Raw genomic sequence first — 17,763 nt, 5'->3', positions numbered from 1 at the left:
TCTAATCCATTTAATATTCTGGCCATTCAATGGTCTAGAGAATTGATTATAGGCTCCTCATGTTAAAAAATGTTTAAAGCTGCAATTTCATATTTTTAAGTTATATTTTTAAAATTTATTAAAATAAAGCCTTTAAATAGATGGTATCTATAAACAGTCCTACCTTGTTAAAGTATAATCCTATTAATCCTATAATTCACTATTGCCAGTTGAGAAATTGGCAAAAATATCATTATCAACTTTAAATTCAAACGTTTGAAGATAGCCATTCCATGGGGGGGGGGGGGGGGGGGGGGGAAGAGAAAAACAAGGGAGGTAATTGTGTTATTATTTCCGGGGTCAAAGGATTTTTAAGAGGGAGAATAATACCTATAATCGTATAATAGTGAGTTGACAACCTATTGAGCAAAAGACATAGAAATAATTGTTTTGACTTTCTTAGAAAATATGAAATTATCACTTTAAATAGTAATTTATATACCGTAACATATCGAAGCCAGCAAAAGAACACCTGCAATAGGCAGATTTATCTCTAATCCATTTAATATCTTGGCCATCTAATGGTCTAGAGAATTGATTATAGGGTCGTTATGTTAAGAAATGTTTAATAATTTATATAATATTTGAACATTTGAAGCCAGCAATATACAGATTTACCTTTTATGATAATGTATCTTTAATATTTTCGTCAATTTCACTCAGAAGCACACAATGATTAAACCTTTTAGTCTCAAAATCAAATCCTGCAAATCTCAATATACAATGTGCTGCTATGCTATTCTTCAATTTCTATTTAAAGGGAATCTAGAAATCACTTCTTAAATTGAGCTAAATTTTCAGAGATTTTTTTTTTCAAAACTTTTATGTTTTTAAATATATTTTGTCAATGTGTCATCGCGTACCCTATGAAATTGGTGACTTCTCCTTTAATGATATTATTATTATTATACATGTTAAGGGCATTACGAACATAAGTAGAAAACAAGTATTTGATAATAACTAAATCAGGGTTTTCTAAATTTTGTCAGGTGGTCCACGTATATTGTTTACCTCGGATTAACAAGACTTTTTTCCAAAGTACATGTATAACACAATTTTTTAACATAATCCAAAGTTTTTTAAAAATATATTTTGAAAGAAGAACTATAAATTTCACTGTATTTATTGTGTACGAAGGTACAATTTAGTAGAATTCTGATTTTATTGCATATAAATTGTCTAATTGGCAAGTTCTCCAGCTAGTCAATTTCAGTGCCAGTTAGTCGAGGGAAATGAGAGACCTGGCCTATGTATTACGTGTCTCTATACTTTGTGGAAGGAGAGCCCTGGCCTATGTATTACATGTCTCTGTAGTGAGTGAAAGGCGAGCCCTGGCCTATGTATTACGTGTCCCTGCAGTATGTGAAAGGAGAGCCCTATGTATTATGTCTCCCTGTGGTGAGTGAAAGGAGAGCCCTGGCCTATGTATTACATGTCTCTGTTGTGAGTGAAAGGCAAGCCCTGGCCTATGTATTACATGTCCCTGCAGTTTATGAAAGGAGAGCCCTATGTATTATGTGTCTCCGTGGAGAGCCCTGGCCTATGTATTACGTGTCTCTGTAGTGAGTTAAAGGAGAGCCCTGGCCTATGTATTACGTGTCTCTGTAGTGAGTGAAAGGTGTGCCCTGGCCTATGTATTATGTGTCTCTGTAGTCTGCGAAAGGAGTGCCCTGGCCTATGTATTATGTGTCTCTGTAGTCTGTGAAATCAACAAGCTATATACATGTAAGGATATCTAACCCAACTTGTATATTATTTTATGAAAAGGCAGTAAAGATGACTAGTTATAACAAAGCTTCAAGAGTTGTTTCATTACAGAAACATTTTTCATACAAACAAATAAAACAATATTTATGGAATAACAATTACTATCCTTTATTACACTGCAAGGAGAGAGAGAGAGAGAGAGAGAGAGAGAGGTTCATTCTACACAAACCAGGTCATTTTGGGACTAATATATGGTTCAATTTTAGCAGTGGGAGAAAACCGGAGAACCCAAAGAAAAACCCACACGAGGTTGTCACGTACAACTGGGGGAATCGAAACCACACCAGCTGACTCAATGCTCAATGACAGACCTTATGACACAACGAGCACGCACTAACCCTTCAGCCATCCATCCCCACTTTGAAATGTTGCAGAGTAATAGACCACAGTAATTGTTATCCATAAATAATCTGTTAATCTAAATATCATTCAAAGAATATGTAATTACGTATCATATAACATTTGTTTGACCAGCAATAAGTGAGAATGAATAATAATAATAATAATAATAACTAGAAATAATAATAATAATAATAACTAAAACAATAAAACAAACACCATGCTCAACATGGATATATAGTGAAGAGTGGAGAAGGAAGGTGAAACACTTTACGTGATAAGTAGATTTTGAGTTTAGGTGGAACAGGTAATCTCGGAACTATTTTCAAAATGTCTCTATCACATATATTGTGTTGGATGACTTTCCGACACAAATTCATCAAGGAGTGCGGGGATTTGATGTTGTTATTGTACCAATGATAGAACTGTTCGTCATCCTCCAATAGTTCTTGTGGAATTCCAGGCCCTTTCCATTTTAGCCAATCGGAGAGGTTCATCATATCGCAGCCAGCTGCGAATAAAACTTTAATACATGGGACCTGGTATTTTAAATCTTCTTTGTAGAGACCAGTGGAAAGGGAGCTAACACACACATACAGGGGTGTTCTCCCCTTGTGATCTATAATATTGATGTCAGTTTTAGCTCGAATCAATAAACTAATCATGTCCTTCAGTTTCCAGTGAGCTGCGATATGAATAGGTGCTTTTCCTGACTTATCCCGGCTGTAACGATAAAATATGAATATAGATTAGGGCGAGTGTAACAAAACATAGGCCCAAGCAGTTCATAAAATGAGAGAGAGAGAGAGAGAGAAATGGGGTTTAACGTCCACTCGACACAAACTAGGTCATTTCGGGACTAAAATATGGTTTAATTTTATTTACATAATTCGCTTGCGCGTAGGGGTCTTTAGCAGTGGGTGGAAACCAGAGTTCCCGGAGAAAACCCACGAGGTTGAACAGGCGACCCTACTCCTTGCCACGTACAACCGGGGATTTGAAACCACGCCAGTCGACTCAATGACAGACTTTATGATACAGCGCGCGCACGCTAACCATTCAGCCATCCAACCCCCCATAAAATGAGATGGGGTTTATTGTCCTACTCAGACTGGACTAATAAAGACTGTCATATGCCATACAGTGTGCTATGAGGGAAACTTTGGCTAGACAGTGGAAATAAATGAAATGAAATGGAGTTTAACGTCCTACTGTTCTGCTCCGAACTGGGCTAATGAAGACTGGCATACGCCATACAGTGTGCTATGAGGGAAATTTTGACCGGACAGCGGCACTACGGACTTCTCTTATATCGAATTCCAACTGTCAAGGGATCTTTTACGTGCACGCCAATGTGTCACGGGACCTCGGTTTTTCGTCACATCCGAAGGACTAGACAGCTGTCCTTGTCAGGCCCTCCGTCCTGCATCGCTGACAAGGGGGAACCACGCCGGAAAATCTTGATGAACTTTCTCGGCCAATGCAGGGATCGAACAGCCGACCTCCAGGCTAGCGAGCCAGTGTCTTACCCACTTAGCCACGCGATCCCTCAAATATCGAAAGGAACCGAGATCTTTGGGATATAAGCATATATTTAAAGTTTCATAAAAATCGGACAAAAATTGTGACCGCTAGTGGGTCCAAAACCTTGGTACTACATACTTTAACACTATACACGAAATTCAAACACAATCATCATTATGGTGTAACAGTGACCTCTAGGCCGACCACAACCTAAAAACGTGATTTTTCAGACAATCAGGGGCCAAAATCCAGGAAGTTGTGGCCCGATATGTGCGAATATCGATATGAACCAAGATCTTTGGGAGATAAACCTATACTTCCAGTTTCGTCAAAATCGGATAAGAATTGTGACCTGTAAAGTGTTCACAAACAAATTGTGGACGGACGGGCGGATGGACGGATAGAGGCGACAACAATATTTGTCTACATGAAAATGTGGGCGTAGAAGAGAAACAGGAAATGGGTCTCTTAAAAAAACTCTTATGATCTAAAGCACTTGTCTACCCCCTCCACCCTTTAAATTGTCCATATTTAGCATGGTCTGTCGTGTACAATCGAGGAATTGAAACCAAGCCACAGACTTTATGATCTACTAAAGCACTCGCTTAAAACCATTCCGTCACTAACCCCTCCCACGAACATGTCCATATTTCTATATTTACTTACAAATCAACGGAGGCTCCTGCATCTAGTATTCGAACCACAGCATTGAAATTAGAATGAACAATTGCATTTTGTACACAGATATATAGTGGTGTCTGGTCTTCCTTGTTGGCTAAATTTACATCAGCATCTGTATTAGTATATAAAGTCAAAAAGTCAATAAATAATAATAGAGATAGTTGTTAATCAATAGTCATCAATAATCAATAGTCATCAATAATAGATATAGTTGTTAATCAATAGTCATTAATAATCAATAATAGAGATAGTTGTTAATCAATAGTCATCAATAATTAATAATAGCGATAGTTGTTAATCAATAGTCATCAATAATAGATATAGTTGTTAATCAATAGTCATTAATAATAGATATAGTTGTTAATCAATAGTCATTTATAATCAATAATACAGATAGTTGTTAATCAATAGTCATCAATAATCAATAATACAGATAGTTGTTTAAAATCATCATCAATAATCATTAATAATCAAAAATAGAGATAGTTTTTTAAAATCATCATCAATAGTCATTAATAATCAATAATAGAGATTGAGACAGTTGTTTAAAATTATTATCAATAGTCATTAATAATAATTAATAATTGGTTTCACACGTAGGTGTCTTTAACAGTGGGAGGAAACCGGACGACCCGGAGAATTTCTTTTAAAGATGCATATTGTAAGAGCTAAATCTGCTTATTTCAGGTCTTTTTCTAGTTTTAAACGTTATATAAATCATTATTGAGACATTCATTGACATGACAAGCTCACAATCAACTCTCTAGATCATCGGATGGCTTAGATATTGAATAATGGATTGGATAATTAATCGGTAAAATGGTTTACCAAGACTGTTTAGCAATTTGAGCAAAATTAATGATATGTAAGAAAAGATGTTTTAAATATCACCTTCTTTAACTAGAATATCTATAAGAACCGGCCGACCATGATAAGCAGCTTTATATAACGGTGAACAACCATTACGATCCGTTAAATTAACAGAAGCTCCAGCTCGGATCAACATCTGAATAATAAATAAAATATACAAATTACATTTGCCATTTAGGGGGAGGGGACATGGCTCAGGTGAGAGAGGGAGAGAGAGAAAGAGAGAGAGGGAGGAAATAAGTAGCAAAATTTAACCTTCACTCCACTCCCACTCAACTCCACACAAATACAAGTCATATCGGTAGGATTCATTCATTCATTGTAGAAACCTACATGTAGCTCCAATTAGTAATTGTTTTCTATAGAGAGAAATGGGGTTTAACGTCCACTCAACACAAACTAGCTCATTTCGGGACTAACATATGGTTTAATTTTATTTCAATAATTCGCTTTCGCGTAGGGGTCTTTAGCAGTGGAAGGAAACCGGAGGACCGGGAGAAAACCCACGAGGTTGGACATGCAACCCTACCGAGGAATCGAAACCACCTCAGTTGACTCAATGACAAGACCTTATGATACAACCTGCACGTGCTAACCATTCGGCCATCCAACCGCCCTGTTTTGCATAGAACTCTTGCGTTTAATTTATTTGTTAAATTAATAAATTAAATGTTGTTTAAACAGTATATCCTATAAGGTTGGACAGGCGATCCTACTCCTTGTCATGTACAACTGGGGAATAGAAACCTCGCCAATTGACTCAATGACAAGACCTTATGATACAACCTGCATGTTGTAACCATTCGGCCATCCAACCCCCTCCGTTTTCCATAGAACTCTTGCATTTAATTTAATGTGTTCAATTACTAATATTCAAAAAGCTACCTTTGTAATTTCTACATGATTAAGAGAGACAGCAGCTAACAGTGGAGTGGTGCTATCTTTCACACTAGGTACAGCAGGATTATTCCATGGATAATTGATATCAGCACCCTGAGAAATCATCTGTCGGACACTCTCCTTATCATTAGCCATCACCGCTAAATGCAGATCCCTTTCCCTCTGGGGCATACCCAGGGAGTGACATTCTGCCCGGGTTGATTTTGAGTTACCCATAGCACCAATGGTCTACCACAGGACTTTACATGCTTTCCTGAAAATAAGAACTGAGATAAGAAATTGCAAATTAATTTAAAAGAGGGGCTATCCTTATTGGTCAAAATCCCCAAAAGGCCAATTCAATGACACTTAATGTCACAGGCAATAGGGAAATTTGGCCATAAATTATATGAGAGATTCGGGACTAACACATGGTTCAATTTTATTTCAATAATTACATGTACGAAGTTACACCAAGTTTAAAGGACAATATTGGTGTCAGCCATTATTATACATGTATATGTGACAGGATTACATGTCATTTGGGACTCGTGTCATTTGAGACTCAAAAAAATATGACCACGACATTTGGGACTCGGGTATACGACGTTTGGGACTTTGGTATACGTCGTTTGGGACTCGGGTATACGACGTTTGGGACTCGTATCGGGATAATTTATTAGAAATAGGCCAATTCAAAACATGAAAGAAAATATTTATTAACATGAAACACGTGGTTAGTAAAAGGCTAAACCAAACGATAAAACATTAGTTGCACTTACGGTTCTTTGATAATCATCGATTCTCATAAAAGTTATATATTTATTTAAAACTAATAATATGCTGATGAATTTATTTGAAAATGACCTACACAAAAAAAAACAATATAAATATTTACACGACATGCAATCTTTTTACAAGCCCCTAGAAATTGTTAACGATAATCCGTGAGCTGCACGTTGACATGCTTGTCGTAGATGGCAATACCAATCGATAAATTAGTGCGTACAAGGCAAAGTTTTTTTGTGGAAAATATAAGAAATGGCAACGATCAAAGCGGGATAATTAAAGCTGATTAACTGATAATCCCGATGTTATTGCAGTATGTTCAAAGAAACCTAATGGTTCTTTGGTGGATGAGGAAAAGCGTGAGTTGTCAATCATCGAGAATGGCGTCCGTGTGTTGATTGCAGTTATACCGTTTCACGAAAAAAACATGAGCAGTAGTCGGTCAATCAAGCTCGTTTACTATTTGATAAAAAAACCCCAACAAAGTATTACTAAATATACACAAATTTTCAACAATATATTATTGTCAAGTTTTATACTCGCAGATAAAACAAAACAAAGGAGAAGTTTTATACTCGCAGATAAAACAAAACAAAGGAGAACTAGCAGTGTTAATCGCGGTCTCAACAATCGCCGATCAACTAAATAAAACGAAAGACAACTAAGACAGCTGTTACTATACATGTATATCTCATAAATAAATAGTTGTTGTTGTTAGTTAGTTGTATTTTACGTCCGCTTCCACCGAGGTGATATCGCAGACAAGTACATAAATAAATAGTCCCAACTGTCGTTTATATTGAGTCCCAAATGTCGTTTGTGTTGAGTCCGACTGTCCCAATTGACGCCAATCAAGTCCCAAACGTCGTCAACTGAGTCCCAAATGTCGTTTATGTTGAGTCCCAAATGACGTGAGTCCCAAATGACGTGATACCATGTGACAGTACTGGTTAAACATATTCCAAATATAATTTTAACACTAAGATCAGTGTGCCACGAGATCTTCCTAAGTCAAGTGTGCCGCGAAATTTTGAACGGCACACTAAGAAAATTTCTCACTAAAGAAGCCAGTTATTTGACAGATAAAATTCGAAACACTGCAATAAAGTAAGTTCATATCTGTGTTTTTCTTATTTAGTTTGAGTCATTCTATGTGCCTAGAATGGCGGACAGGAACTGTGTTTGTTTATAATTAGAGACAGCTTCGAAAGGAACTATTGGAGACTGTACTAGTGATTTGGATATTTGTTGAGTACTGGATGCAATGTTAGAAACAAAAGTTGACGAATTATCACCAATCTATCCTTACCATGCATCCGAGAAAACGTGACTCTGTACAGTGTAAAAGTGCAATATGTCGATCTCGAGTTTGATAACCTGGTTGAAGTCTACCAGTACGTATTAAAATATGGACTCAAAATTCATTGACACATAGTCCTACCACTTAGGCGAAAAAAAAAGAGTTCTGTTTCCGGGAACCCATCACAAAACCCCGACACTATTTACATCTTTTTTATAGAGTTGAAAGAAATGTAAAAAAAAAAAAAAAAAAAATTTCACCAATCGACCGTTCAGTAAACTCTTGGCCTGTCAGATTTGTGAAAATGACTATATTTCATGTTGTTATAAATGAATATGATTTCCTTTACCACTCGCAATAGGCACGATTATTAAAAACTCTCAATCTCATACTGTTGACGCGAGATTTCTAACTCAGTAACTGACGTGAAAATTGAGTTTAAAGTTGTCGTATAGATTTACCCTGGCATATTCTGAAAAGACAATCGCAACTTGTGTCCTAATAAAGAATGGTAAACAAGCGAACATATATTTCAACATATAAATCGTAAAATTCTACTGGAAAATACATGTTGAATTATTATAAATTTGTGTCTGTGACGAGAAATGATTCCTTTTGGCGAACAAAACAGAATCACAGTGAAAGGTAATGGTTCCAAAATAGCTTTGGTGGAACAGAGGTGGGGATAAAGTGGTGTTTTCATATTGCAGCTTATAATTAATACAAACCAACAGTTGACATCGTCCGTTCAGAGACTGTTCCTAAAGGAACTACAGGAATTTAAACAGAACCCTTAATTTACAGGCGGTCACAGTGGCTTAGTTAGTAGCTAAGACGCTGTCTCGCTAGCCTGGAGGTCGGGTGTTCGATCCGGCATTGGCCGAGAAAGTTCATTCAGATTTTCCAGCATGGTTCCCCCTTGTCAGTGATGCAGGACGGAGCGCCTGACAAGGACAGCTGTCTAGTCATTCAGATGGGACAGAAAACTGAGGTCCCGTGTACAAATTTGGCGTGCATGTAAAAGATCCCTTGACAGTTGGAATTTGATATAAAAGTAGTCCATACTGCCACTGTCCGGGCAAAATTTCCCTCATAGCACACTGTATGGCGTATGTCTCCGTCTTCATTAGCCCAGTTCGGAGCAGAACAGTAGGACGTTAAACACCATTTCATTTCATTTCCTTAATTTACGGCTTAACAACATACACGACTTACATGCAGACCTGTAACGACTCCAGTCTGTTCCACTTTTTGTGCCCTTCAACTCCAGGAAAACAAATTATTTGGGGGCAGTTGTTTCTGAATAATGAGTGTTTGTTCAAATCCTGTTTCAATTTCAATTTTGTTGGTGAAATATGTAAATAATATCGTCGTAATAATTTTACGATTCAGGCGATTTTCCCTTTTCATATGCAAATGATGTCCCGGATGAAAGGAGCATTAAGTTAATTTTCCAGAGCATGGCCGTAATTCATAGATACAATTGACTTCAAATGATAATATTTGACTTTTCACGGCAGTCTTATATTTTGTTATAATATGTAGTACACAAGACTCACAACAAATCACAAATGTAGCAGTCACTTCAAAGACCGACTAATCAATAAACAGTATGAAAATATGAAAATAATAAGCACTCCCGGGTATTTTGTCACATCTGTCAAAATAAAAAAGACAAACACGTGACGTACAATCTTGCAAGTGCCCGTTTTTGTCTTGCCGTTTTTCAGCTACCAGTCGGCACATGAAAACAATTCAATTATGATATACCAAATTGGGTATTAATGTTGATGAATGATGCCTAGCATTTGTAAATATTAAATCTAGAAGTATTTTTTTAAAATCAAATACAGCATTCTGTGTACTGAACTAATCGAGACTACCAAAGGTCATTTAGTGCATGGAAGACGTTTCATACCAATTGCGCCAATACGATAAGACATTTCGAACCTTTGAAAGATTTTTGTTGTTGAAAATAATAATAAAAAGAATGAATTATGTTGTTTAACGACCTACTTTTCTGCGGTATCCGGACGCACGCCATGCGGTGTGCTAGGAGTAAAATGTATTTTAATACACGCTAACGTATTATCCGAATAACTAGACGCTGTTCCGTATTCACCACTGCTAAGGAGATACCACCTCGGAAAACTCCGAAGAAATTCCTCGAATTGAGCTTGGGACGTCTTGATTAGTGAGTGAGTTAACATCTATGGAAACTGGAAACTACCACTGTGTGGTCTAAATTATCACTATGTGGTTCACCTTCATCCACTTGTTCTCTCCCTTCTTTCTATCTCGAGCACTGTAAGACTCAGAGACAGAGTTGTTCTCTTTTGTAAATGAAAATGTGTGTGTGTGTGTGTGTGTGTGTGTGTGTGAGAGAGAGAGAGAGAGAGATAAAGAGAGAGAGAAAAAATAATGACATGTTATGCAGGCTATTATTCTTATTTTGTCGTGAACAGAAGCAGCCTAGGTCTCTTTAATTTATTTATAATAGAGAGTTTCTAAATACATTTGTAATTATGGTAAGTTTACAAATGTCATCATATATTTAACAATATTTATAAAACCACATTTTCTACTATATAAAACTACGTAATAGATACCCTTTCTTCTTTCTCTCGGTCTGCTCTTATATATTATATTTACAATAAAACGCGTTAGTATTACTGTTTAATTTAATTCTATAATCAGCCATCATACAAATTAAACGTCTTACTTTCCGGCACGAATTGGGATTCAGATTTCCAACTGTCAGGGGGTACGCGACATCGGTTTGTCGTCCTAACTGAACGAAAAAATGCCACGTACTCCGTTCTGCACCAGGCCGATGGAATGTAGTACCATTGGAGAGCGGACCACGCCAAACCGGTCGCCACATCCTACATATGACCCATGCATCTTTTCTTACTACATATCTTAATAGCCTTGTGACCGTCTAGCATTTTCACTTGTCGCCTTTGCTTCCACTTCACGTTGTGTATTGTATTCTTTTTCTTATTTATCTCAGTTAGTTAAGACGTTTGTCTTACCAGGAATAACAATGCAACAGTTCCCTTTTAAATTTTATATATCAAGCGGCTTACATATGATACAATGCATAATAGAATAAAGTCATTCACTCAAACCCCATCCAGCCAGACAAGCTGGAACAAGTCTGCTGATAGAAATTGCTACATCTTTTCTCTTCTAGAATCTGTCTGCTGTCTGACGAATTCTCACAAATATGATAGTTTTGTAGCTTTTGGTTTTGGACCTTCAATTATCTAATTGGTCAAATATGATGTAAATAATTATAGAGATTGGTTAATTAAGCCAAATGATGCAATCGTAATTTTCCTATCACGTGTTAGACATGATATTCTCATTCCCACGGAACCAGCTAATGTTTACCAAATTATAACTCTTTTTTATATACCAATCTGTCACTCATTCACTAATTTGATTTAAGTACATATTAGACAATATCTTTCAATCCCACAACTTGCCAAAGACATTGATTAATAGAATATAATGCCATCATTTTTCTCTATTCCTTGTCTATAAATTTAAAAGCAATATCGCAACGACAATATTTCTACACGAACCTGGACCTTCATGGTTACACAGCTAATGGTGCTATTGTAGATCGGTTATATCTATTTGAAAAGGCTAAACACCTACTTTCCTCGAGGTCACAAACAAGGCTAGTGCTTTACCCTAACCCTGACCCAGCCCTACGCCTCGGTAACAATCACGTACCTTAACCCTGTTTACATCTTGTGACCTTGGGGAAATATGCATTTGGCCTTGTTAATAAGCAGATGTTATAAGCTCTCTCCACGACCGAATAAAACAACAAATTAAATGTTCATTCTTTTTTTGTACCGAAAATTTATGTTTCTGAAACTGTTATGTTCTGTTTAACAACTACCAAAACACCTTTCACGTTTCTTATTTTAGGGGGTGTGGATGGCTGAATGGTTAGCAGGCGCGCGCTGTATCATAAAGTCTGTCATTGAGTCAACTGGCGTGGTTTCGAATCCCCGGTTGTATGTGACAAGGAGTGGGGTCGCCTGTCCAACCTCGTGGGTTTTCTCTGGGTCCTCCGGTTTCCTCCCACTGCTAAAGACCCTTACGCGCAAGCGAATTATTGAAATAAAATTAAACCATATGTTAGTCCCGAAATGACCTAGTTTGTGTCGAGTGGACGTTAAACCCCATTTCTCTCTCTCTCTCTTTCTTATTTATAAGAGCAAGACCTGTGATGGAACGAAATGGTAATCATAATGAACTATCAATTTTTTTAAATGGACGAAACGTCTCCCAAGGGACACAACTCTCAATGACCCAACGATGGTGCAATTTTTATCGAGTAGAGAATGCCTCGGACCAAATCAACCGACTGTCTTACTACGATTTGCTTGAAAAATATTGCCAAGAACATCGACAAATATTGGTTTGCTGATGTGGACCGAGATTTTGGAGAAAATCCACATTTTTTATATATAGTTGGCCCGTTTGAGTGCCTGTGTGAGTATACATGTACTGTAGGCTATGATGTATTGTCTGTATGTAATGTATTATTTATTAGCCTTTCTACTATTCTAAACCATTCTATAGAAAATCATTGAGGTATTGAGAGGTGTATTTTATACGCCAACATTGTAATTATGTCATAATAAGGATAGTCTGTTCTTCTGTCCGTCCACAACGTATTTGACAAATCAAGAGATTTCGAGTTTGATCCTGGTATAGAGACAGAGAAAGTTTGTCAGAATTGTCAGCATGATTTCTCCCATGTCAGTTGTGCATACAGAGATACTGGCATGAAAAAAGCTTCATGGAACGAAAAATCATGGCCCTGTGTACACATTGGCCTGACAAGGACAGCTGTCTAGTTGTTTGGATGGGACGACAAATTAAGGCCAAGTGTACACATTGGCATACACCTAAAAGAACCCTTGACAGCTGGAATTCGATATACATTGGTGTGCACGTAAAAGATCCCTTAGCAGTTGAGTAGGCCGTAGAACAAAATCTTTCTCATACTTATAGCACACTGTATGGCATATGCCTGTCTTCATTCATTACCCCAGTAGGTTCAGTAAATTAGAACATCAAACCTCATTTCATTTCACTTTGTATTTCAGCTGGTGAACAAATACAGCAACTGATTTACATCTTATCATCATTTAAACTATTACGACGACAACATCTTCACGTTCTTATTTCCCAGAACTTAAGATCATTGGACCTCAGCCAGTCAGTCATCATTGCCAACAATGGACTCATCTTAAAATCAATTGGTTATCGCTGTAAGGTAAAACAAACTTGTCTTTTAGGCCAAAATAAAATTACCTGTCTTTACAGTTACCTGACCGACCCCATTTTTTGGACGGGGGTTGGATGTCCGAATGGTTAGCATGTACGCGTTATATATAAGGTCTGACATTGAGTCACAAATGTAGTTTGATATCCCCGGTTGTACATGACAAGGAGTAGGGTCACCTGTCCAATCTTGTGAGTTTTCTCTGGGTCCTCCGGTTTACTCCCACTGCAAAAGACCCCTACGCGCATGCGAATTATTGAAATAAAAATTGAACCATATGTTAGTCCCGAAATGACCTAGTTTGTGTTGAGTGGACATTAAAATGTTCATTGTGTATTTAATATTGAATATCACGGCAAGATAATATCGACATTGATTGAAATGGACCAAGATTGAATTCTAATTCATGATTTTAATTTTGAATTGTATGGAAAATACTGAGCTAGAGAGGTTTAAATAGCCTCTTTAAAGATCCCTTGACAGTTGGCAATAGAAATCATAATTGGTCGTAGGCTGCGTACCACAGCTTTTGGGGCAAAATGTCCCTCATAGTACACTGCAAGGCGTATTTTCATTTATCTCGGACAAGCCTTGCTACTTTTGTGCGGTTGGGTCGTCGAATGATCTGTCATTGAGTCAAGTGGTGTGGTTTCAATTCCCTGTTTAAACGTGACAAGGAGTAGATTTGCCTGTCCAACCTCGTGAGTTTTCTCCGAATCCTCCTGTTATCATCCTACTGCTAAAGAAACATACGCACAAGCGAATACTTGAAATAAAATTTGAACCATGTTAGTCCCAAATGGGGGGGTTGGAAGCCAGAATGGTTAGCAGGTGCGAGTTGTATCATAAGGTCTGTCATTGAGTCAGTTAGCAGGGTTTAGATTCCCTGTTTGTACATGACAAGGAGTAGAGTTGCATGTGCAACCTCGTGGGTTTTCTCCGTGTCCTCCGGTTTCCTCCCACTGCTAAAGACCCCTACGCGCAAGCGAATTATGGAAAAAAAATTGAAGCATATGTTAGTCCCGAAATGACCTAGTTAAGCCTCCCCCTCTCTCTCTCTCTCTCTCTCTCTCTCTCTGGTGTTTCCATCTTCATTAACCCCATTGATGAAGAAAAGTAAGGGAGACAATCAGAAAAGTTCAATGTAAACACACTAAATAAAAGTTTTATCATTCTTATTATAATTTTACTGATATCATATTGTATTATTTTCAGAAATTGACAGCGTTGAATATTTCAAATTGTTCTTGGATTCCTGCTGCTTCCATTGCCGATGTCATCAGAAACTTGCCTTTATTAAAACACCTCGGCCTACAACGAACAAAATCAAATGACCTTGTTATGTCCGCTATTGCCGAGTCTTGCAGTCATCTGATTAATTTAGAAATTTCAGCATGCCAAATCACCGACAATGGTGCTCAAAGTTTATGTGGTGGGAAATTAGCAAACGGACCAAAATGTAAATCTTTAGTGAAACTGGACGTCAAAGCTACAAAAATTGGAATAAATGGGGCTATGATGATTATCAAGACTTTTGAAAAATTGCAGATGTTTAAATTTGCGGATGTTGTCGAAGCTGTGAAACAGATAGTCGAAAGTAACAATAATCAAACTAAAAATGGTGAAAATGCATTAAAACTGTGTTATTTGTCAGCTACCGGTGTAAAATGTCGTGGAATTAGCTCAGAGAGTATCGTCATGTCTGTCCTGTGTTGTCCGTTTGTAACAGACCTGACTCTTTATCGGGGTGCAACGAACGAAAACGTGCAATATTTATTAAATTTAAAGTTTTTAAGAAATTTAAAAATTACCAGTGATAAAGCTGGCGATGTAACATTTGATGATGGACTACTTCCTGTTTTAAAATCCAAGGGAGATAATCTCAAATATTTAGGATTATATGATATAGACGATATAGATTTATGTAAATTAGGATTTTATTGTTCGAACTTAGAGCGTCTGAAGATATTTATGCCGATGTTTAATCCTGTTAAATTTAATTCTTCCACAAACTATATAACTAACCCCAAATCTGGTGCATTTAGACATTTAAAAGAATTTATGCTAGTGATAGGAGAAGATGACGCCATTTTAAAGTCGTCTGATCTTTATTTTGTTTTAGAGAATGCTTTGAAATTGGAGAAGTTGCATTTGATTAATACGCAGTGTTTAACGGATAATTTATTAAAGAGAATATTATTATTAAATCCTCTCGTCCACATCGATCAAATAGAACTAGAGACATGCCATCATATTACTGAAGATTCTGTCTGGCAGCTGATAGCTTGCCAAAGTCCTTTAAAACAGTTAACCCTAACTGGCTGCCATGAAATAACTCGACAAAATCTTGATCAATTCAAAAAATTTAGCAAAGCACAAAATCTAAATTTGTCAATATATGGGAATATATTGTAACATGATTTATATAAACTGGCATTATGTAAGAGCTAAATCTGTCTATTGCAGGTCTTTCTTTTACCCTGAAATGTTATACAAACTATTAATTAGAAATTTATTAAAATGAAAAGACCTTAATCAACTCTTAATCAATTTTCACTGGATTTGAATCCGAGCTGCTGCTCGAAGCTCATTGATGATTAAATCTAAAAATGGATAATCAAAACTATCTTTTTTATTGTACTCACATTAGTAATGATGATCAAGGCTAGGCCTAAAATTCAATTGCTAATATCTCAGTTCAGAGTGGAGCAATTTGACTGAAACTTTCAGCATGTTCCCTTTACATTATCTAGTTTTTAACTATTATAGTGAAAACTTCCAGCTCTTTATCTAATCTTCCATAATGCTCCTTTAATTTGAGTAGATTGAACTTATTTATTTTTCTCACACCTTTTAAAGAATGGGGAGGGGAGGGGGAGGGGGGGACTATTACAATAGGTTTGTCAGCCTGTCTGTCAAACACATCTTTTGTAACAAAATGAGACTCTGTTTCTAATTGAGGTACAATGTTCAAATTTTGTTCAGGAGTTTATTAGGAGAAGGTCTTGCTTGAGTTTGATGATGAGCATTTTCTGCTTAGGCTATATTATAAGTGCAAAATGCAAAATTACCAAGTCTCTCTCTCTCTCTCTCTCCCCCTGGGGAGTTGGATGGCCGAATGGTTAGCACGTGCACGCGCTGTATCGTAAGGCCTGTCATCGAGTCAACTGGCGTGGTTTCGAATCCCCGGTTGTACGTGACAAGGAGTAGAGTTGCCTGTCCAACCTCCTAGGTTTTCTCCGGGTCCCCCAGTCCTCCCACTGCTAAAGACCCCTGATCCCTACGCGCAAGCGAATTGAGTGAAATAAAATTAAAAACCACATGTTAGTCCCGAAATGACCTAGTCTGTCGGACATTAAACTCTCTCTTCTCTTCTCTTCTTCCCCTCTCTCTCTCTCTCTCTCCCCTGTATTGAAGCGATTTAGTTGGCTTGTTTTATTTATATACAATATCTGGTAGTATATTGATTTTAATTATATGCCATATATATACAAGCATTTAACTTTTTGAATTTTATATATATAATATATTATTTTATATGTACATGTACAGAGGAAACTGGTTTTCTTTGATGTAGATCAAAATATATTATTGAAATATATGACTGAAGAAGTTGTTTTGATATAATCACAATAAAGTGTTGATCAGTTTGATATAATGTGTCATTTCAATTTGTGGTGGGTTTGGCCATATCTGTTGACAGATTATTAAAAATATGATATATTTTGATAGTTACAAAATCATTTGTGCCATACATTTTGGTTGATCATTTCCCAGTTCTTTTCAGTTAAAAAACTTTATAAAAGCAGACATTTTGTATATGTATTCAATTTGAAATAATAAATTATATCTGTTTTCCGACAATCTGATGCAAATACTGTTCTGCTCGGACTGGGCTAATGAAGACGGGCATACAACATACAGTGTGCTATGAGGAAAATTTTGCCCGGCCAGTGGCACTATAGCCTTCTTTTATATCGAATTCCAACTGCTGATGGATCTTTACATGCAGGCCAGTGTATACATGGAACCTCAGTTTTGCGTCCCATCCAAACGACTAGACAGCTGTCCTTGTCAGGCCTTCCATCCTGCACCACTGACAAGGGAAAACAACCTCGGAAAATCCCAATGAACTGGGCAGTTTCCCATACGCACCAATACAATAAATATATGTTTAGTAACCATTTATATTTTTATTCATGTGAGTGGTCGAAACTCCAGTGCACTGCTTTGCCTGGGGGCACAAATACTGTTAAGATGG

The 17,763-nt window shown here is 37.0% G+C and overlaps 2 protein-coding genes across 2 annotated transcripts; one reads left to right on the top strand and one right to left on the bottom strand.

Moving 5' to 3' along the window:
* Positions 1–298: 298 nt before the first annotated feature.
* LOC126815944 (poly [ADP-ribose] polymerase tankyrase-1) lies at positions 299–9,610 on the bottom strand. The gene is made up of 5 exons (XM_050542066.2): positions 9,404–9,610; positions 6,106–6,373; positions 5,242–5,356; positions 4,336–4,462; positions 299–2,868 (listed from the first exon to the last, which is right to left on the bottom strand). The coding sequence occupies exons 2-5, from the start codon at positions 6,334–6,336 to the stop codon at positions 2,370–2,372; spliced, it is 972 nt and encodes a 323-aa protein (XP_050398023.1). The 5' UTR covers positions 6,337–6,373; positions 9,404–9,610; the 3' UTR covers positions 299–2,369.
* A 2,913-nt stretch (positions 9,611–12,523) lies between these two features.
* On the top strand, positions 12,524–17,288 carry LOC126815906 (uncharacterized). Its single transcript, XM_050542002.2, has 3 exons — positions 12,524–12,703; positions 13,324–13,493; positions 14,718–17,288. The coding sequence occupies exons 1-3, from the start codon at positions 12,553–12,555 to the stop codon at positions 15,915–15,917; spliced, it is 1,521 nt and encodes a 506-aa protein (XP_050397959.2). The 5' UTR covers positions 12,524–12,552; the 3' UTR covers positions 15,918–17,288.
* Positions 17,289–17,763: the final 475 nt, after the last annotated feature.

The sequence above is a fragment of the Patella vulgata genome, chromosome 3 (genome assembly GCF_932274485.2).
Source record: "Patella vulgata chromosome 3, xgPatVulg1.2, whole genome shotgun sequence".
Classification (NCBI taxonomy): domain Eukaryota; kingdom Metazoa; phylum Mollusca; class Gastropoda; family Patellidae; genus Patella; species Patella vulgata.
This window is presented reverse-complemented; position numbering and strand designations above follow the sequence as displayed.